We start from the raw sequence: 23,445 nt of genomic DNA, 5'->3' as shown, positions 1-23,445 counted from the left end.
TTAAAAATGGAGCTTACAGATGTTAATTTGTCCAAGTTGGAGCAGGGACTCAAACCCAGGCAGTCTGACTATAAAATTTATTTCCCTTGCACTTTGCTGCGTAACAGTTAACTGCACGGAAGGCCAAGCAGCAGGTTTGGGTCTGAGGTATAAGAGTATGAGAAAAGGATGTATTTTGGAATCAGTAAGAAAAGTAAACCATGAAACAGGATATATTGCCATGATTGGGATCTTTAACAGTCAATCTGTCACTTCTGGCACTGCAATCCTTATGTTTTTGTTTGTGTGTGTAGATAGATGAGGTAGTTTGCTTGCAAATACGGCTACCAACAATTCCTCCCATCCTTGTGTGTGCATGCCGCTCATCCTATCTAGAGGTAGAATCTACTTTCCCTCACACTGAATCTGTTCTGACCTTGTAACTTGCTTTGACCAGTAGAATGTGGTGGAAGTGATGTTGTCTGACTGGCTTAAGAGGCCTGGCCTGGTAGCTTCTGCTTTTTTTTTCTTAATGCCCTGAGCTACCATGTAAACAGGTCTGGCTACCCCACTGGAGACACCATGTGAAGATGCCAGCCAGCCCTCAGCTGTTTCAGCAACTCCAGTTAGGTGTCAGACATGTGAGTGAAATCCTCCAGCATCAGTCATATCTTCAGACAGCTGCAACTGCATGAGAGACCCTGGTAAGACCAGCAGAAGAACCACCCAGTGGAGCCCAGCCTAGACTGAAGAATTGTGAGCAAATTAATGGTGGTTGTTTAAAGCCACTGTTTCGTGGTGGTTTGTTAAACAGTAGTAAGATTCACACAGATAGCTGAAACAGTATGATTATATGTAGATAGGTAGGTAAGGTATTATTTGTTTCCTTAAAACTTTATTTTGGGCAAAGTTTCAAATAGATATGGTTTCTGGGTAGGCAAGTTCCAGAAAGGTAAAATGTTCTTTTTTTTTTTAAAATTAATTCTCCCATGTGGGGGAAAGAAACATATTTGGATATAATATAAAAGGAAGGTCTTAGATAGAAATCAGGTGGTATATGGATTTAACTTATCAGCATATTTTTAAAAAGGGGAAATTTAAGTATAAGAATTTCCTATTTAATCAAATTATTTGTGATTAGTTACTAAATAGGATTATCCATTAGATCCAATCAAAGACTAATGTTTATCACATGACATTATGCTAGAGCCCTAGTGAGTGACAGAAAGAGCACAAGACTGTGTATCGGAAGACTGAGTTCTAGGTCCAGGCTGGGTGGGACTCACCAGCGAGTCACTAACCCTCATTCATGTCTCTCAAATATTGCCTTGCCTGATACCCTACCTAAAACAGCAACCCCAGGCTCTCCAATCCCTTACCTGGCTTCATTTTTCTTCACAGCACTTTTCACTATTTGTTTATTGGATTATTATCTGTCTGTTTCTCCCAATAGACTATAAGCTCCATGAGGGCAGGGACTTTTTTACTTGTTTGTTTTTGTTTTTAATGGCTATAACCCTGGCACATAATAGCACTCAATAAGCATATGCAGAATAAGTGAGAATAAATGAGCTTTCTTATCTGTAAAATGGGGATAATAATCAATATTGTCAATTGGGTTATCACAAGCATCAACTAAGACGGTGGATAGAAAGTATTTTATAAATTATAAACACAAATAGAAAAGCAAGGTGCAATTACTGTGTTATAGCTTTACATTGAATCATTATAAACAACATGTTTATGATATCAATTTATTGTTTTGAAGTTTAAAGTAGAGTGCACGCCTCCTCCTACAGCACTTGCTCCATGGGATGAACTCTGGTATAAAGAGCAACTCTTGCTCTCTTTACTGCCCTCTCAGCTGGTACTGGAGGACAAGGCCTGATTGAACATGCCAGGTTCCATCAATGTCCAACATCTGGGCAAATGTCCGACTCTGCATTTCAGACATTCTCTCGGAAAGAGAAAAGAAGGTGATGAGAAAAAGAGTCAGAGAGAGATAGAAAAAGAGATAGAAAGACAGAGACAGAGAGAGATACAGAGCAAGGCAGCCAGAGAGTCAGGGAGAAGCTGGTAGCCACTCTTGTACCTTCGAATACAAAGAGAATAATACATTTTAAAAATATAGAGTTAGATAAAAGAAAATAGATGAAGTAAAGTAAGTAATATATAATTTGAAACCAGTGGAAATAACCAGCCATAGAAAACATTCAGTGAACATGTCTTAAATGCTTATTCTGTGTTATGTGCCGGGTGTACACTAACTGCTTTAATGCATTATTTCCTACAGCTCTTACAACCCATCCTTGAGATAGGTATTAATTACCATGCCTATCTGACAGGTAAGGAAACTGAGGCTTTGAGTAGGTAAGTCATTTGTCCAAGGTCACACCACTAGTAAATAGCCAGCTAGGATTTAGGTCTTTCTGACACCAAAGCCCATGCTCTTAATTCCTACACCACCCCAAGAGCACTTTTAATAATCATTAAGTGCTAAACAAAATAAAATAAAAAGCCACACACACACAAATCCCAAAACTGTCAGCTCTTTGATATGTAGAAAAAAAAAGATTTGTTTTCATTGCAATAGTACTATTGATTATTCCAGTCACACTGTTACTTAAAATAAAAATAATTTCCTACCCCAGAGGAAGGGTTCCAACGACATCCACATTGTATGAGTCTTTCAAATTAAACCCAGCTGAAATGCCAGTTCCCATTACCACCTAAAACAGACACAAATCCAAATGTGTCTTTATAGATGAAAATTCAAACACCAAAAAATGAGCTTCAAAGAACTTGTTAGCTAAGCAAAACCTACTTTTGCTTTTAAGGTTCAGTTCAAAAAACAATAATTATGGTTCCTTCCAGCAACTCTTCACCTCTGTTAATGGCTCTACGAACTCACATAATTAAAATAGACTCTACAGTTTCCTCTGGCCTGGCACTCTCTTCTTCTTCCTTTTTTGTGTTCCATACTAAGGTGTTTAAGGAGCCCCGGTGGCACAGTAGTTAAACACTCAACTGCCAACCAAAAGTCGGCAGTTGGAACCCACCAGCCGTTCTGTGGGAGAAAGATGTGGCAGTCTGCTTTGGTAAAGATTTATAGCCTTGGAAACCCTATGGGGCACTTCTACTCTGTCCTATAGGGTCGCTATGGGTCAGTATTGATTTGATGGCAATGGGTTTTGGGTACTAAAGTGGCTAGGTGAATGTAACAGAAAGAAGCCATAAAACCTCTCAGGTGTTGGCCTTCTTTTGGGGCAGATAAAATGAGTCTCTGGCCAAGACGTCATAAATAAAAGACATTACATATGTGTTTTGAGGGTATACAATGACAGTGTACTGTTATAAAATGTATGTTTGCATTCAGAATCCTCCGGCTGACCCTGTCGGGAGGAGAGCAGCACCAACTGTGGTTAGAGGCCCCACCAGTGTCCGGCAGTTGTCTTCTCTCATTTCAGGGGCAGAGCGGAACCACACATCACACAGAGTGTCACTGTACATAAGGCCATCCTGGATTGCCTGGGCATAGATTTACTTGGGGCGTGAAGTACAACCCTTAGTGAGCTACAAGAAGAGGAAAACAGCAGAAGGTGCAATAGTAATCTTCTTCATTCCCAAGATCTATTGTTATAGAAAGGTGCCCTGGTGGCGCAATGGTTAGACATTCTTCTGCTAACCATAAGGTTTGCAGTTTGAACCCACCCAGTGGCTCCGTGAGAGAAGCTTCTATAAAGATTACAGTAAAAAAAACCCTATGGGGCAGTTCTACTCTGTCACATGGAGTTGCTATGAGTCAGAATAGACTCCACGGCACTCAACAACAACAACAAAAACATCCCTATAGAACTTTTTGAGTGGGTTCTCCTGGAGAGAAGAAATTGGCCAACGAAGGGACCTAGGCCCTCATAAGTGGTGGCCGCTGCCACCACTTATTATCAGAAATAGCAGCCTGATAGACCAAGGACACAGGTGTTTCTGGCCTCGCTGATGAAATGCCACTTTTCTGTTGTTGGCAATTATGGCTGTCACCCTTAACTACATTTATTGTGCATCTCAGATTGAGAAAGTGCCCAGAATATTCAAATCCACAGGATAAATATGGCCCAAGTTCCTGGAGCATCAATTTCATTCAGTGGTAAATAATTTAAACTATTGTTTTCCTACCAACACAAATAGATGTATTCTGAAACAGAATGTAAAACTCACAAAAATTTTTTATGATAAAAAATAAATTTTATGCTTAAGGGAATCATAAAGGCTCTGTCCTCAAACTCTCCAGTATGATTTTTCTTGTCTCTGTTTTAAAGAACACTTAGATAAAAAGTTTAAAAAACACTGTATTATTATTTTAAAAAATTTTTTTAAAATTGTATTTTAGATGAAGGTTTACAGAGCAAACTAGTTTCTCATTAAACAATTAATACACATATTGTTTTGTGGCATTGGTTGCCCACTCCATGACATGTCAACACAACCCCCTTCTCGACCTGGGTTCCCCATTACCAGCTTTCCTGTCCCCTCCTGCCTTCTCATCCTTGCCCCTGGGTTACTGTGTTGAAGTATTATTAAAAGATTGTAATTACAATAGTAGGAGCTCTGGTGGCACAATGGGTAAGCGCTCGGCTGCTAACTAAAAGGTTGATGGTTCAAACCCAACCAGTGGCTCTGAGGGAGAGAGACCTGGCAATCTGCTCCCATAAAGATTACAGCCTAGAAAACCCTATGGGACAGTTCTACTGTGTCACATGGGGTTGCTATGCATCAAAATTGACTCGACAGCACCTAACAACAATTACAATGATAGAACTCAGAACTGTTGCCCCAGGAAATAATAAGGAATCTGTAAAGGGAACCTGGGGAAATGGACAGAACAAGTAACCCATGCTAGGCAAGGAAACCTTTATCATTCACTTTATAATTAGGACCTGCCTGTCTTCTTTCCCATTCAGGGGAGCTCAGAACCAGCTCTTAGACTCCAAGAGGAAACAGGAGCGCTGTCCCAGCACCAGGAGAACAGATTTTGAAATAGAGAGAGAGTCTGGCTTGTGGACAAGACCAAACTGAGGAATGAGACCAAAGGAACCAGTTTCCTTATGAGCTAGGCCAGCCTGTTGTTTCTGTGGCTGGAACTTTTTTGCTAAACATGGATCAGACACCTGAGCTTTTTATTTCTTATTCTTGTTCCCAAACTATGCGCCAAAGCACCCCAGGGTATTCAAAGGAGTTCACAGGGACACTGTGGGACATTATAAAGCTTCAAGGGAAACAGTGACATCTGTCAGACACTCTGCAAACTTCTTGTTTGAGGTAGTTCACGGCTTTAGTTTGCATGACATTCCTTTGGATAATGGAGTCTCTTTGCAAAGCTGGGTTTTCAGTGGTTGCTGTGATAAAAAGTAGATGGTGGTTGTGTGCCATTGAGTTGATTCTGACTAATAGTGACCTTACAGGACAGAGTAGAACTGTCCCATAGGCTTTCCAAGGCTATAATCTTTACGGAAGCAGATCACTGGCTTTTTCTCCCTGGAGAAGCTGGTGGGTTTGAACTGCCAACCTTTTGGTACTACGCAAAAAGCAACGCAGACTCAATGTGGAGGGTAGTGCAGTCCATCTGATTCTAAGACTTAAGAAGTTGTGCAGTGCTCGCAGACACATGTATCCCATTAACAAATTATTGCAGTTATTTAAAAATATAATAAAATACTTTTTCTTTCAATTTGTGTGTCATTTTTAAAAAGAGACATCAAATTGTTAGACACAAATACTAAGTCATTTGGTGCTAACTACTTAAATCAAGAGAACTATTAGGTATTTCTTTTGGCTTAAGAGTGCTATGAACCAAGAAAGTTTGGAAACCTTTGTCTTTTAAAATTGGAAACTGCTTTATTTTTTCAGGTTATTAAAGCAATAGGTGTTCATTACAAAAAATTAGACAATAAAAAATACAAGAAAAACAAATTTTCCATAATGCTACCACTCGGAGATAATGTTAAAATGTCTGAGTATGGCTTTCACATGTATCTTTAAAACCATATATGTCTACACTTTTATGTTTTTTTCTTTTTATTCCTCCTCTCTCTATATATATATTCAATTTTATTGTGCTTTAGATGAAAGTTCACAGTGCAAATTAGTTCTCATTCAAAAATTTATACACAAATTGTTTTGTGACTTTGGTTGCAATCCCCGGCCCGCAATGTCTCCCCCTACCCACCCTGGGTTCCCTGTGTCCATTTGTCCAATTTTCCTGTCCCTTCCTGCTTTCTTGTCTTTGCTTTTGGGCAGGTGTTTCCCATTTGGTCTCATATACTTGACTGAAGTAAGAAGCACGTTCCTCACCTTGTGTTACGGTTTTATAGGCCTGTCTAATCTCTGTCTGAAAGGTGTACTTTGGGAATGGCTTCTGAGTTAGCAGGGTGTCCAGAGGCCATAGTCTTGGGGCTTCCTCTAGTCTCTGTCAGACCAGTAAGTTTGGTCTTTTTTTGTAAATTTGAATTTTGTTCTACATTTTTTCTCCTGCTCTGTCCGAGACCTTCTATTATGATCCCTGTCAGAGTGGTTGGTGGTGGTAGCTGGGTACCATCTAATTCTGGGCTCAGGCTGGTAGAAGCTGTGGTTCATGTGGTCCATCAGTGCTTTGGACTAATACTTTCCTTATGTCTTTAGTTTTTTTCATTCTCCTTTGCTCTGGACAGGATGGGAGCAGTAGATGTATCTTAGATGGCTGCTCTCAAGCTTTTAAGATTCCAGTCACCAATGTAGGATGTGGAACATTTTCTTTATGAACTATGTTATGCCAATTGACCTAGCTATCTCCAGAGACCAAGGTCCCCAGCCCTCAGCCCCAGTAACTTGGTCCCTCAAGGTGTTTGGAGTTGTCAGTATATTTTTAAAAGTTCCCTTTGACAAATTCTAATCCTTCCTTGGCAGAACTGAGTCAAAAAAACCTCTGACTCCTTGTTCCTCCCCATCCACTTTGAAATCCCTCACAGAAATAGTTAAGTGTATATGGTTTGTAGGGCTTGGAACTGATTCGAACCCCTGATGATAATTTGTATTTCTAACAAGTTCCCAGGTGATGCTAATGCTGCTGATTAGGGACCAATTCTCTGAGAACCACTAGTACAGCAGTGGCTCAAAATTTATTATACATATGAATCATCTGGGGATCTTGTTAAAATATAGATTCTGATTCAGTATATCTGGGGGTGAAAATGCAGATTCTCAGCAGAGGTTCGAACTGAAATGAACCAGTTTGAAGACCTGACGGTTTAGAAGTTAAACAAGTCATTGCTTTTGGTTGACTTACCGCAAAAAACTCTAAAGGAATGGGTGCCGGCAATTTCTCTTTAAATCTCTCATTAAACTCCTTGCCACCCAACAGCAAACCAAAAACCATCAGCCCGACGCCTAGGGAACACACGTTCAGGTTTTTAACATTCTGCAACACAGCAACTGTACTCTGTAACACATGAACACTGGATGTTTATACCAAGAAATAGCCCCTAAACAGAGACTCTCTAGTGTACTAATTCAAACCAGTCATTGCATTATTAGACATTTCTACTTAAAGCTCTTGGGCTGAAATTGCTGTCTTCGTAGCTTCCATCAAAAAAGAGGCATCTCTACTCAATCCTGCAATTTTATAGTTGCAATCCTTATCCAACAATCTTATAGTGTTTTTTTATACTCTGATGTCATAATGTAGTATTTATACAATCCAGAAAAGTAACACTAAGGCTGAGTGCTTAGCGATAGGAAATAATTAAGTGTCGATAGCAGCAAATCAATCCAAAGGTGAACACATAGAAAAGCTTTTAGGAGCTGAAACAGGGAGAAATCATTGTTAGCAGATGAAAGAGATCAGGTGGGCCTTGAAATCAATAGAGTGTTGGATTTGGAAAGAAGCCCAGGAGAGTTAGAGAAGAAAGCCACTTAATCACATCCTAAGGTTACAGTCTGGGCACCCCAAATATACTAGTCAGTTCTCATTGGAAACCCAGGAAAGTAGACTCTTTACCAAGCCTGGGCACACACCCTTCCTATCACATGCTTTAAGCGTATGCAGGTGCACCTAATTGTATGGTGTATTTCTTTTGTGACAAGGCATTTAGGGAAATCTCAGAGTAAGAAGTATGTTACCAGCTATTATGGGAAACTAAGAATATTTAGGGAATGTTCCTACAGTTCTATTCCATTCTAATCAATCAAGGACTCAATTTAAATGTCACTTCCTCCAAGTGACTTTCCCAGAGCCCTAATCTAAAGATCTTCCTATTCAACTTTGACAGTAGCCTGTACCTTTTCTTCACAGCATTTGACACAACTTGTAATTAATTGCATATGTATGGAATTAATGGTTTAATATCTGTCTTCCCATTGGACCAAAAGCTCCAAGAGGGCAAGGGCCATATGTCCTTGGCTCATTGCCGTATCCCAGTGCCTAGCACAGTGTCTAGGTAGAGTGTAGGTATTTACCTACAAATGTTATTGGCCTTTCTTTGTAAGGATATCTTTAGCATCATCTCACAAGTTTTAATATGTAGTACTTTCACATAGTCATTTGGATGAAATTATTTCATAATATCCTCTCTATCCATGGGCTATTTAGAAGTATGTTCTTTGGTTTGCAAATGTGTGGGGGTTCTGAAGCTATACTTGGTTATTGATGTCTAATTATACTGCACCATTTGAAAAAATACTGAATTTTTAGAATTCGTGGCCTAATACGTGATCAGTTGTTGCCATTGTTCCATATGTGCTTGCAAATAATTTATATTTTCTCTGAGTTGGGTGCAAGAGTCTCTATATATTTATTAGATTAAACTGGTTAATTGTGTTAGTTAAATCTTTTATAGTCTTACTTTTTGTCTGCTTGCGTTAGCAGTTTTTGAGAGAGACACATTCCCCCACTATGCCTTTAAATTATTTGTTTGTTCCCAAAGAGAACATAATTTGGTTTTAAGAAAAGCTGTATCTTCGGCTACCTAGGTTAAAAGTATAGTCACCAAATGAAGACCTAGACAAAAATTCCTTGTGAAGTAGACAGTATCACATATTAATAAAGTGAGGTTTTAAGGTTGAATTCTACTTTTAGTGTTCTCAGAAGAGCCCTAGAGGAACTGACTTTCTTTTTACAGAAATTCTCGGGGGTTGGGGGGAAGGGGAATGAGCCGTGAAGGTAAAAGAATTACAGAAGAGAAGGGCGGGCATGGAGAATAAGAAGAAAGAGAAACAAGGACCAGTAAGTCAGGAAGTTGCTTACTTACATACACCACTGAAAATATTCCACTGTACCGCTTTGTTTTAACTCCAAACAGGTATTTTAACATGGAGGTGAAGACATGCACAGCTGCCGCGGTGGTAAACCCACGGACCAGAGGCTCTGTGAGATATATGGCTACAAATCCGAACCTGCAGACACCTAGGCAAAACTATTTTTTTAATGACAAAGAAACAAATAAATCACATGATAAATCAGGAAGTTATAATCCACAGAAAACTCACAAAGGTTCTTTCTGGACCACTTTCTATTGCTACCTGCAGCAGTTAAGTAACTAACAAATCAATCACCGGTTATACAGAAAACAATGGAAGGTTTGGAGTGGCCTGGAGCCCTACAAAGCATTTGCCAGCACTGGGACCTTCACATATGTGTTGAAACCGGGAACATGCTTACTCGTACAGACTACGGTGCATCATCACTTGCTCTTCCTTCTAAGCAGACAAGAGATTTACCCATCTCACTGTTTCAAGCTTGCCTTACTTTTGGGATCTCTAATGTACCCAGTCAAAGCATGGTATTGTTGTTGGGTGCCATTGAGTCAATTCTGACTCATAGTGACCCTATAGGACAAAGCAGAACTGCTCCATAGGGTTTCCTAGGTGGGATGGAGCCCTGGTGGTGTAGTGGTTAAGAGCTTAGCTGCTAACCAAAAAGGTGGGTAGTTCAAATCCACCAGCCACTCCTTGGAACCCTGTGGGGCAGTTCTTTCTGTCTTATAGGGTCGCTATAAGTTGGAAGTGACTCAACGGCATCTAACAACAACAATCTTTACGGAAGCAGATCACCAGGTCTTTTCTCCTGTGAAGCCGCTGATGGGTTCAAACTGCAGACCTCTGGGTTAGCAGCAGCAAGCTTAGCCACTGCACCACCAGTGCTCCTTCAAAGCTTGCTTCCCTCTCCTCCCACATTGCCGTCAAGTCCATTCCGACTTATAGAGTAGAACTGCCCCATAGGGTTTCCTAGGCTGCAATCTTAATGGAAGCAGACTGCCACATTTTCTCCTGTGGAACGGCTGGTGGATTTGGACCACCAAACTTTTGGTTAGCAGCTGAGCGCTTAACCACTGTACCACCGGGGTTCCTCTCAAAGCTTGCTAGCTGCTCATAAATACCAGTGGTTGACAGGGTGCGCAGACAGACTGGTGCTCTTGGAATGCCATGGACCCTGAGCTCTGGATTTTTGCTGTCTGACTCTGCCCACCATGTAGTAAGTCCGGCCAAGGGTGCTCAATAGATATTCATTAAATGAATAAGTCCATTTCCCCATCTTTGAGTTTTACCTGAATGATTCCTGAAAGTAAGGTCACAGACATGGCGACTTTCACTCTCAAAGCATCTCTTATTTCTGTACCATTGGTTGCATTTACTCCTCCTGGAATTACTATATCATCTGGTACTAACCGGACAGCCACACCACCAATCATCAGGCTAATAACAGCAAAAGGACCTGGAAAAATGAAGCATTAATGATCACTGTCCAGGAGTTTAGGGAAACTATTTTCAGTGTATCTAATATGGTTGTTGCTACCATGCCAAGAGACCCATGTGAGGTCAGAAAGTTATCTTTGAAATGAAATTACACTGCTCTCCTTTAGCACCCTGCTCCTGGAGTGTGTGTAAGTTGCATGTGGCATATTGTATTTTCCAAAAATGATCACAACAATATCTCCCATCCACAGACTCTTCTGGAACTTGGACATTTTTCCATCAAAAGGTGGAGTCTAATTCCTCTCTCCTTGAGTCTGGGTGGGCTTGTGACTTGCTAGTAACCAAAAAAAACAAAAAACAAAAAACAAAAAACCACACACACGCAGCAAAAGTGATACTATGTGACTTCTGTGGCTTGATAATAAAAGGTGATACAGCTTCTGTCTCGGGAATTTTAATACTTGTGCTGGAGCCCTGAGTCACCGTGTGTAAGAAAGCTCAAACTAGGGAACATGGAGAAGTCCTGGGACCACATGGTGGAAGGGAGGAAGGAAAAGAATAAGAGGAAGAGAGGAAGTAAGGAGAGGAGGGGAGGAGGAGGAGAAGAAGAGAAGGAGGAAAGAGAGATTGGTTCATCCTACCCCTAGCTGCTCCAGCTCCAACTACCTTCTGACTCTCAACTGCATGATGACCCTGAACCAGAACCCCTCAGACAAGCCCTTCCCAAATTCCTGACCCACAGGAACCGTGACAGATAGTAAAACGATGTTTGTTTTAAGCTACTAAATTTTGGGGTATTTATTACCCAACAATAGATAACACTATGTGCGTGTGTGTGTATGCTGGTGTTAATGTCACGCAATGCCAACACTATTAAGAAATCCATATGCATCTGATCCTAAATTTACTAAAGAGACAACACATACAATTCAGAGCCAAAAACATGATAAAAATGCAAAACATGTTTAGTAATTAGGAATTTGAAGTACCACTACTAAAATGAATTAAAAAAAACCCAGATGCATGCAAATTGTATTATGAAATGAAGCATTTATCTCATTTCACAGATTTCAACAATTATTCTTTGTATACAAGAAAATTGTTTTTGATCATCCCAAGACTGTATAAGAAAGCTATTAGTTCTCAAAATCTTCCAGGGGGGTTATTTTTTAAAACACGTATTGTGTATGCAGCAACAAAAGCTATTGTTAAGCAGATGTTCTAGTAACGATCATGCGATTTCTTTGGCATATTGCAAAGCTTGGAAATCCACGAAGATAGGTACTAAAATATCAAGTACAGGCTTTTACCTATGGATATATGTCTGGAGGTTCCAAAGAAACAGTACATGATAACAGGGTAAAATGAAGAGTACAGGCCGAACACTGGAGGCACAGCGGCCAGCATTGCAAAGGCTAAACCTATGGGATGAAAAAGCAAACAGAAATGAAAACAGAGGGGTTATATGTATTTTTATACTGATAAGCAAGTGAAAACCATCTTAATTTAAGCTTATGTGTCTTAACCTGCCCACCCTCCCACCCCAATCCTACATGTAATCCTACATTTGTGCTTACAGAGTCCAGGCTGAGACAGTTCCCTAGCTGTCTCCTTTCTTCCAGCGGTAGACTTCTTTTTCTAGTTTATTCTTTCACAAATTAGATATGGGCAGAATAAGTCTTACTTGACTGGTGCAGTTGTAATCTGGTGTTGATGCTCAAATGCTGGCCTTCTCTAATAGGCTGTTTTTGCGGGTTCATTGGAGACCACTCTTCAATAAGGAACTCATGCTGTGACATTCACTGGCCAAGCAATGCCTCCTCCATCTGACCTTTAGATTCCTCTCTTGGCCCTTATTCAAAGGTACATCCATTCAGTTCTGTAGTTCTATGCTCACGGTCTATACTTATCTGTAGGCAGTCTTCTTGGACAGGGTACCGTTCAAATGAGCTAAGCTTTGATCTTGGTTCTCTTTTCTTTTCACTCTACCTTCTTTCCCTTCTCTTCACTTTCTTTACTTTCTACAGTGTCCAGTTATCCAATGGGAAAACTCAGCACCTTTACCCCAGAAACTCTGGAAGTGCAGGCTACATCCATTGGAGGGCACTGTCTCCATTCTGCTGCCACAGGCAGTTCATGCTTTACCTTTGCAAGCAAGAATTAGGCAGCAGTCTCCACAACTCCAGGGCACACATGCCCAGCGTTTTGAGTGGTTCTCTTGCAGTCCTTCCTCATTTGATTTTAGGTGGAGGAGAAATGCCCAGGGCTTTAACCTCTCTCTAAAAAATTCTCATTCCAAATCTTATATCAATATCCTTGTCCCCTCACATCACATATTCTGTTGAAGTGATGCACTAAATGTCACCTAGAGAGTTTGGGTGTCGTTTTACTCATAGCCCTGCATAGATGGTCTGGCTTCACTCTTCAGAATGTGTAGCAATAGATACCCTTTGTTCTCATCTTTGGGGCCTGAACCAAAATCCTGGGACAACTAGAAAATCCTCACTTCTCTACCTTCATCGACTAGTGATGGGCAGAACAACATCTTTTCCATACAAGTTTGATCGTGAGATAGATGATCTATGCCATTCAGCAGCACTTGACCTACTGGATTTGAAATAATTTCTTCCTTTCTGTAATACCATGTGCTCCTGGTTTTCCTTCCCCTTTTCCAGCCACTTCTTTTCAGTTTCTTTTGTTGGTTCCTCCCTCTCTGTATGGTCTTTAATATTGGACTGAGCTTGATCTTGACTCTCTTTTATTTTCACTCCACACTCTTCCCCTGGATGGTCTTGTCTATTGTCATGGTTTAAACACTATCTATATGCCAACAATTCCCAAATTAATATCTCCAGCCCATACCTCTTTTTGAGCCTACACATCTCTTAAAGATAAATGAAATGTCTGCTTGTCTATCTCACAAGCATCGCAAATATAACACGTGCAAAGCTTACCCTTTAATTCTATGCCTCCTTATGTCTTCATTATGCCTGCAATTGGCACCTACATCCATCAAGTGTCTGAACCAGAAACCTGGGAGTTGCTGTTGACCACAACCTCTTCCTCACTGTCCCCACATCCAACTCATCAGCCTAGAAACCTTATAGTAATTCTTGACAGATCCCTCTTCCACATTCTCCCAAAATTAATCCAGAAGCAAATCTTGCAGATTTTACCTATAAGATATATCATATGTCTTTCCATAGCTACCACCCTAGTTCAAGATGAAAGGAGGTCAAATGGTGGAAAATATAGGCATACACTGTTTTACTGCACTTTGCTTTATTGCGCTTCGCAGATACTGTGTTTTTTTTACAAATTGAAGTTTTGTGGCAACCCTGCATCAATCAAGTCTATTGGCTCCATTTTTCCAACAGCATGTACTCACTTTGTGTCTCTGTGTCACATTTTGGTAATTCTTGCAATATTTCAAACTTTTTCATTATATCTGTTATGCTGATCTGTGATCAATGATCTTTGTTGTTACTACTGTAATTGTTTTGGGGCACCACTAACTATGCTCGTATAAGACAGTGAACTTAATCGATAAATGCAGGTGTTCTGACTGTTCCATCGACCAGCCAGCCATTCCCCAGTCTCTCTCCCTCACCTTGGGCCTCCCTATTCCCTGAGACATGACAATATTGAAATTAGTCCAATTAATACAATGGTCTCAAAGTGTTCAAGTGAAAGGAAGAGTTGCATGTCTCTTACTATAAATCAAAAGCTAGAAATGATTAAGCTTAGTGAGGAAGGCATGCTGAAAGCCAGATAGGCTGAAAGCTAGGCCTCTTGCGTCAAACAGTTAGCCAAGTTCTGAATGCAAAGGAAAAGTTCTTGGAGGAAAGTAGAAGCGCTATTCCAGTGAATACATGAATGATAAGAAAGAGAGACAGCCTTATTGCTGATATGGAGAAAGTTTTAGTGGTCTGGATATAAGATTAAACTACCGACAACTTTCCCTTAAACCAAAGCCTAATCCACAGCAAGGCCCTAACTCTCTTCAATTCTATGAAGGCTGAGAGAGGTGAGGAAGCTGCATATGAAAAGTTTGAAGCTAGCAGAGGTTGGTTTATGAGGTTTAAGGAAAAAAGCTGTCTCCATAACATAAAAGTGCAAGGTGAAGCAGCTAGTGCTGATGTAGAAACTGCATCAAATTATCCAGAAGATCTAGCTAAGATAACTGATGAAGGTGGCTATACTAAACAATAGATTTTCAATGTAGAGGAAACAGCCTTATATTGGAAGATGCTGTCTAGGACTTTCATAGCTAGAGAGGAGAAGTCAATGCCTGGCTTCAAAGCTTCAAAGGACAGGCTGACTCTCTTGTTAGGGGCTAATGCAGCTGATGGCTTTAAGTTGAAGCCAGTGCTCATTTACCATTCCAAAAATCTTAGGTCCTTAAGAATTATGCTAAATCTACCCTGCCTGTACTCTATAAATAGAAAAACAAAGCCCAGATGACAGCACATCTGTTTATAACATGGTTTACTAAATATTTTAAGCCCACTGTTGAGACCTACTGCTCAAAAAAAAAAAGATTCCTTTCAAAATATTACCGCCCATTGACAATGCACCTGGTTACCCAAGAGCTCTGATAGAGATGTACAAAGAGATTAATGTTGTTTTCATGCCTGCTAACACAACATCCATTCTACAGCCCATGGACCAAGGAGTAATTCCAACTTTCAAGTCTGATTATTTAAGAAATATATTTCATAAGGCTATAGCTGCCATAGATAGTGATTCCTCTGATGGATCCGGGCAAAGTAAATTGAAAATCTTCTGGAAAGGATTCACCATTCTAGACACCATTAAGAACATCTGTGATTCATGGGAGGAGGTCAAAATATCAACATTAACAGGAATTTGGAAGAAGTTGATTCCAACCCCCTCATGGATGACTTTGAGGGGTTCAAGACTTACAGTGGAGGAAGTAACGGCAGATGTGGTGGAAACAGAGAACTAGAAGTGGAGCCTGAAGATGTGACTGAATTGCTGCAGTTTCATGATGTGATGGTTAAGACCGTGTGTCAACTTGGCTGGGCCATGATTCTTAGTGTTATGGCAGTCATATAGTGTTGTGATCACTTCCATGGTGAGATTTGATATGTGATCACCCCCATGATGGGATCTGCCGTGAGTAGCCAATCAGTTGAAAGGGTGTCTCCTTGGGCATGTGGCCTTCATCCAACATAAGTGGACATTTTGGCAAGACTCAAGAGCTTTTTGCTCGCGCTGGATCCTGCAGCTGGCTCCTGTTCATCTGACCTCCAGTTCTTGGGACTTCAGCTAGCTGCTTAGCTGTGTCTTTTCTGCCGAACTTGGGAGTCATTGATCTTCACAGCCTGTGAGCAAGAGCCCTGCTCTCTGACCTGCTGATCTTGGGTTCTCAAGCCCCTGCGACTACATGAATCAGGAGAAGCCTCTATCCTGACCCATGGACTTGGGATGTTCTAGCCTCTACAACCGTGTCAGCCATTTACTTGATATAAATCTGTCTCTCTCTATATATTGATACACTTTACTGGTTTTACTTCTCTAAAGAACCCAGCCTAAGACACATGAAAAAACTTTAATGGATAAGAAGTTGCTTCTTATGGATGAGCAAAGAAAATTGTTCCTTGAGATGGACTCTACTCCTGGTAAAGATGGTGTGAACATTGTTGAAATGACAATGAAACATTTAGAATATTAGATAAACTTGGTTGGTAAAGCAGCAACAGGGTTTGAGAGGATTGACTTCAAATTCTGAAAGAAGTTCTACTGTGGGTAAAATGCTACCAAACAGTATTGCATGCTGTTGAGAAATCTTTCATGAAAGGAAGAGTCAATCAATGCAGCAAACTTCATTGTTGTCTTATTTTAAGAAATTGCCACAGCCACCCCTACTTTCAGCAACCACCACCCTGATCAGTCAGCAGCCATCAATGCTGAGACAAGACCCTCCACCAACAAAAAGATTATGAAGGCTCAGATGATGGTTAGCACTTTTTTAGCAATAAAGCATTTTTTAATTACGGTATGACATTGTTTTTTTAGACATAATACTATTGCACACTTAATAGGCTACCAAATCAAAAACCAATCCTGTTGCCATTGAGTCGATTCCGACTCATAGTGACCCTGTAGGACAGAGTAGAACTGCCCCATAGGGTTTCCAAGGAGCAGCTGGTGGATTCGAACTGCTGACCACTGCGCCACCAGAGCTGCTAATAGACTACAGTGTAGTATAAATATAACTTTTACATGCACTGGGAAACCAAAATATTTGTGTGACCTGCTTTATTGTGATAGTCACTTTATTGCAGTGGTCTGGAACTGAACCCAAAATATCTCTAAGGTATGCCTGTAAATTCATAGAATGGCATTTTAGTGAAAACCCAACTAGACAAAATCCTGATTTTTTTTTTTTTATTGTGCCTTAGGTGAATCTTTACAGAGCAAATTAGTTTCTCCTTCAACTATCTATACACAAATTGTTTTGTGACATTGGTTGCAATCCCCACAACGTCTCAGCACTCTCCCCTTCCACACCCTAATTCTCCACTTCCATCTGTACATTTTTCCTGTCCCTTCCTGCCTTCTCATCATTGTTTTGCAGGTGTTGCCCTTTTGGTCTTGTATACATGACCGAACTAAGAAGCACATTCCTCACGCGTGTTATTGTTTGTTTTATAGACCTGTCTAATCTTTGGCTAGAAGGTGAACTTCAGGAGTGGCTTCAGTTCTGAGTTAGCAGGGTATCTGAGGGCCATAGTCTCAGGGGTTTCTCCAGTCTGTCAGACTAGTAAGTCTGGTTTTTTTTTTTTTTGTGAATTTGAATTTTGTTCTACATATTTCTCCCGCTTTGTTTGGGACACTCTGTTGTAATCCCTGCCAGAGCAGTCAGTGGTGGTAGCTGGGCACCATCTAGTTCAGACCTCAGGCTGGCGGAGGCTGTGGTTCATTAATTCCTGATTGTTTTTTTGAAGTGTTAGTTTGCATAGGTTACTGCATTCACTCCCTGCGGTCATTTCCTGTGGTTTTGTCGATCCAGCTTGACTGAATGTTATTTTAGCTTCTGTTTCCCATTTCAGACACTGAGCACCTGCCTGTTCCTCACCCTGCCCTTACCTCTGCTTTTGCATCTGTTGCCTTCTCTATCCTTGGAGCGATGGTGCCAAGAGAGCTGTGGAAAACAGTCCTAAACCTCATTTAAGGCTTTTGCTTAATAGATTTTGATAAATCAATCCTTGGAAAATTAAAAACTCAGCTAACTGATCATTAGAGAAATTCATTTTTGACAAACTGATCAGTTGGGGATTCATTTCTGGGAAACTGGCTAGAAGGAAATAAAATTTTTGGCCAGCTGACCTAGAGCTGCCCAAGCACTGTCTCCATGTAGGGGCATTCATTCCACTGTCCTCCCACCAACCAAACCTATTCTCCACATAGCGGCCTGAGAGATATCTTAAAAGTAAATACCGTAATGTCACTTCCTACTTAAGTTCCTCAGATAGCTCTTCATTGGCCTAACAAGGCTCTGTGGACCCGCCCGTGAATAAATTACTGAGTATCCTCTTAAATTCTTATATTATGTGTAATATCACAGAGCTGCAGAGGAATTCAGTATATCATGGTTTCTTGTAATTAGAATATGGACTTAGAAACCAAGAACCTTAACAACAACCACAACAAAATGTTGATCGAGTGACTGACTGACTTAGCAAGAAGTAAGGCAATTTTAGCTAGTATCTACATGTACTGATCTGCAGGATAGTATCACCATACTTTATTATTAATATTCCTGGAACATTTTAAGGGTTAAATGTTTCAGAAGAATTCCTTTAGACAGTCAAAGTTTACTAGAATGCTATATAAAAACTATCTGTGTAAAGATAAAAACTATAAATTTGCAATCATGATGAAATAAACAGAAAAACTCAAGCAAACAGAGGAAATGACAGTGAGAGGAAAAAAAAAGAGAGCGAGAGAGAGAAATATATTCTACTAACCTTGCGGAAGCTGAAGCACCCCTGTGCTTATGCCAGAGACCAAGTCACCCAATACATACTCCTTGAATTTATATGCAGGCAACCACTTAGTTATGGGTAGGAACATGTAAATGATATTTCTTATCTTCTTAGGAGTACATCTGGGAGGACAAAGAGATGAAAGCATAAGTGAGGAATATCTCTGTGGAATTCACACCAAGGTATTTTCCCTTCCTCATATTCTGGAGTGATGAGGAAAACAAGTTGGTGCTGAGGATAGACTTTCCACTCTGCAGAAATCAGGGGCAAGAAGAGTTGCCTTTTGCATTTTTTTTTAAATGGAAACATCTAAATTGGCTCCATGATAATGCTCTACAATTGACCATGACAAATAAAGAAAATTTAACTTTGAAGTCACTGAGACACTTCGGAAGCTATTATTTTAATGAAATTCTTAGTGTATTTTTTATGTTGGCGGAAAAGTGAAGTAGGGGAATTATTTACTGTAATTTTCCCCTTTACAAGATGAAGGGCATTTAAACAAGTATTATTGAGCTTTATTAACATGTGTTCAATGCTTTAGTCTTTGATTAGGCAAACTCAAAACATCATTTATTACTGGATATAGTAGCTGACCAAGCCCATGCTTGCTTGTCTGGTTAGGTAGACACCATGCTGATAAAACCAAGGCCTTGCATTAAATCCTCATATAGTCCAAATAACTTTGATACACAGACTATGTTCTGGGCCTCAGCCATTTTGCTAGTCTATGTTGGTAACCAAAGATGTCAGTGAGTAAGAATATGGACAGATGAGCACAGCTCCACCACTACAGTGACAGCCTCGGTCCTCCTGGTGACAAGCAAGCACTTTATTCCATACAAAAGTTAATGTATTATTGAAGCATACATGGTGGTTTATATAGTATCTTTAGAGCTTAAGAGTGTCTGGTAATTAGATAAAGTAAGATTTTGGAAGCAAAACATAAGGCATCTGTGTTAAAAGCAATGGATTTCAGTGAAACAAAGTAGATTTGATACCAGTTTCCTTGTTTAGAAAATTGAGATATTAATAATAGCTATCATTTACATACTGCTTGCCATCTACTTTGTATATTACATACATTAACATATTTAACCCCCTAGTAGCCATTTTACAGAGCAGGAAACTGAAGCAGACAGCTGGTCAGTGGTGAGACCAAGATTAAAACTCAGACAGTCTGGCAAAAAGTGTCTCCATTTTTAACATCTCTCTTTTTTTTTTTTATATTTTATTGTACTTCAGGTGAAGGCTTACAGAACAAATAGTTTCTCATGAAACAGTAGTACACATGTTGTTTTATGACATTGGTTAACAACCCCACAACATATTAACCTTTTTAACATCTCTTGATAATAGTATCTAGAGTATAGGGCCACCGCGAAGATTAAATGAGCACAGAGTACAGCAGGGATGGTCTCAAGTGTTGAGGAGGCAGCATCAGGTGGTTTGGTTTTGAAGTTTGGGAATGATCAATAGGATAACATCAGACCCACGTGTTCTCACATTCTCAGGCTTGTAACATGGCTGTGTAAAGTGTTCTCCAAAATGCAGAGTCACAGGATGCTGAGGGTCCTTGACACCATATGTTGGGGATTTAGATTCAGGGTGTTGCCCAATGGGGTAGATGTCTGGGATGGACAAAAAGACAGAGTGTCTGGAACTTTCCTGGGACATTCCAGAGAAGAAGTGGATATTTTGAAGGTGGGTGGAAACGTGGGTTTTTTACAAAAACCCTTACACAAAAGTAAGTCATAGTAGAGGTTCAATAAATATGGTGGCATACATCATGAAGCCTGAGCTCACTCAAACATCTAACACTGACTGAACCGTTGTGGACCATCCTATAAACCATGAATGCCCATCATTCGTTATTTTATCCACTTCACCAGACTGATTTGCTTCTCTTATAACTTTATGACAGAATAAAGGAAATAGGCTAAAATACAACATACGTGAATGCCTGTTTCAGCTTATCCCCAATGGAATCTGAAATCTTGTCCTTCTTGTGTAGCCTTTCCTGGAGGACTGGATGACTAAAGATAGGCCTTTCCACACAGTACTTCTGGGCTGCTGCAAGGATTTCATTTTCTTCAGCATGATCCATAGTACTCTGAAATTATTCATCAACAGCAGGAGACAAGCATTTCCTGAGTGACACTAAAGGAGAAAAAAAAAATCCATTTCAGTTGCTGAAATCCTAATGATTATTGTTCCTAAGTATCTCTTCCCTGTGTTACTCTAAGTTCTTCTGAGGACTCTTTCATCTTTGGATACCCCAGAGCATCTAACAGTGCCCTGTACATAGCAGCACTGACAAATGAAATAAAATAAAAATCATTAAAAAGCATGAATATTACTTATTCTCATCCAGGGCAATAAGTGGGTAATTAGTATATTTTTAACAACAATTCATATTAAATCTGTGGCTAAATTTTAGAGTCGGTTGCCCATATAAGCAGAATTGTGAATCAGGCAGACTCCAACCAGCTTAATTACAAGGAAACAGAAAAAAGGGTAAGATCAGTGAGATGAGGAAATAAGAAATTCTTAAACTGACCCTAAGGAGCCCTGGTGGTGCAACAGTTAAGTGCCTGCTGCTAACCGAAAGATTGGTAGTTGGAATTCACCAGAAGAACCGGCGGTCTGCTTCCATAAAGATTACAGCCTGGGAAACTCTACGAGGCAGTTCTATTCTGTCCTATAGGGACGCTATGAGTCGGAATCGACTTGACAGCACACAACAACAAACTGGTCCTAAGTTTCTTGAAAGTATACTAGCCCTCTTTCCAACCTTTTATTCAACCATAAAATGTTCTATGGCTTAGAGCTAAGGTTTATATGTCTCTGCAAAGGAAATTCCTGGTGACTTATGTGAGAGGATACAGGTTAAAAATATAATTGCAATATTATAACATTGTTTTAAAGTTAGTTGCATTGTCATTGGTAAGAGTATTAGAATTTTTTTTTTTTTTGCTACATAGAGAATACTTCTTATATGAGTCAAATAAATGATTAAGGAATAAAACCTCAACATGTTTGTGCACATGGCGATGTATACAAAAGCACTGACTGCAGCTTTATGATAGTGAAAAACTGGAAAAACCCCAAATGTCTTCCTATATGCAATAAAAAATAAATGGTGATATATTCATAAATGCAGCAAATGCAACCATGTATCAACAAAGATGATATGGAAAGTTAAGTCTGGAGAAAGAGGATTTTGCAGTAGAATCCAACAAAACTTTTATGGCCACTATTGGAACTCAGCTGATGTATCTGAGTGGAGTTTTGACACATGACAAATACTATCAGCTCTGGCTACCACCTACCCCCCAAACCAAACCCATTGCTCTCAAGTCGATTCTGACTCATAGCGACCCTATAGCAGAGAATGGAACTGTCCCGAAAGGTTTCCAAGGCTATAATCTTCAGGGAAGCAGACTACTACATCTTTCTCCCATGGAGCTGCTGCTGGTTTCAAACTGCTGACCTTTCAGTTAGCTGCCAAATGCTTAACCACTAGGCAACCAGGGCTTCTTCACTCACCCACAACACCTCCAAAACATTTATGCTACACCATTATAGAACCACTTAGAATTCAGGCAACATATCATATTGTTTGAGGAGCCCCTGGGTGGCACAAATGGTTAAGTGCTCGGCTACTAGCCATAAGGTTGGCAGTTCGAGCCCACCCAGAGGTGTCTCAGAAGACAGGTCTGGCAATCTGCTTCAGAAAGGTCATAGACTTGAAAACTCTGTGGAGCAGTTCTACTCTGCAAACATGGGCTCACCACGAGTCAGAATCGACTCAGCGGCAACTAACAACAGCAACACCCTATTTTAAGCCTCTGTGCATTTGCACAGAGTTCTATTCACATTTACTCTGATAAAAAATGCCATTTATTTCCCCTCATTTTCCTTCCACCCTAATCACTGAATCTTTCAAACCCTAGTTTTGTCCTCTGCTTCTCTGAAGTCTGCCCTCACCTCTGATCTCCCACTGAGTGGGTCTATGCTTACTACTTGGTATACTGTTCCATTCTTCTCCCACTGTTTGGTAATTCTAGACTGTAAGTTCCTTGAGGCAATACCCTACCCTGAACTCCCAGGACTTAGTTCAGTTCTTGTCACTTAGTAGATAATTGGTAATTGATGGATGAATTAAATCCTTGCATTTATATATACAATGAGTGTTGATAAATATATTCCATGCTTTCTCTCTGATATTTTATATTACAGAAGATAAACTCTGCTGTTTTATTTTTTTGTTTTTCCTTGCCACTTCTTCTTTGGTCTTCTTCCTCCCCATTTCATGAAGGTAAATTCTTCCTTTATATAGCCACTCAAAGAGAAAAAGCAGGCAGGTAGATCTGGGGAAGGTCTAATAAAAATCAGACTCTAGGTTTCTTTCCTGTTGCAAGAACTAAGCTTTACCACTTATTTTCCTGTTACCTCATCTAAATTCATCCAGTTGTCAATGGGATGAATTGTAATGACCATTGTCTAGGGATGTTGTATTACCTATAAGGCAGTGGTTACCAAGGCTGGCCAATCACCACAATAGTCTGGGGGAGGTTTTCATTTATTTATTTTGGGGAAGTTTTTAAAGTAGTGGATTCTGGGTCTCCTTCTAAACCTACTGAATTAGAATTTCCATGTGAGGCCTAGACAGCACTCACTCTGAGACCCATGTTGTCATGGATTGCATTATGTCCCCCCAAAATAT

At 40.1% G+C, this 23,445-nt stretch overlaps 1 protein-coding gene across 5 annotated transcripts in view; it reads right to left on the bottom strand.

Annotated features, from left to right (window-relative positions):
- Window positions 1-23,445, bottom strand: part of SLC26A5 (solute carrier family 26 member 5) — a 50,360-nt gene that overhangs the window by 13,817 nt on the left and 13,098 nt on the right. For all 5 annotated transcript variants that reach the window (XR_001121555.2, XR_001121556.2, XR_002822975.1 and 2 more), the window contains exons 2-8: window positions 20,672-20,876; window positions 18,699-18,838; window positions 12,012-12,122; window positions 10,554-10,720; window positions 9,258-9,422; window positions 7,298-7,450; window positions 2,626-2,708 (exon numbers count right to left, since the gene is read on the bottom strand). Coding sequence is in view for 2 of the 5 variants with exons in the window: in XM_004390719.2 (XP_004390776.1) it covers window positions 2,626-2,708; window positions 7,298-7,450; window positions 9,258-9,422; window positions 10,554-10,720; window positions 12,012-12,122; window positions 18,699-18,838; window positions 20,672-20,823 (971 nt within the window). In the remaining 3 variants the exon portion in view is untranslated. The remainder of the gene's footprint in view (window positions 1-2,625; window positions 2,709-7,297; window positions 7,451-9,257; window positions 9,423-10,553; window positions 10,721-12,011; window positions 12,123-18,698; window positions 18,839-20,671; window positions 20,877-23,445) is intronic.

The sequence above is a fragment of the Trichechus manatus genome, unplaced genomic scaffold (assembly GCF_000243295.1).
Source record: "Trichechus manatus latirostris isolate Lorelei unplaced genomic scaffold, TriManLat1.0 scaffold00326, whole genome shotgun sequence".
Classification (NCBI taxonomy): Eukaryota; Metazoa; Chordata; class Mammalia; order Sirenia; family Trichechidae; genus Trichechus; species Trichechus manatus.
This window is presented reverse-complemented; position numbering and strand designations above follow the sequence as displayed.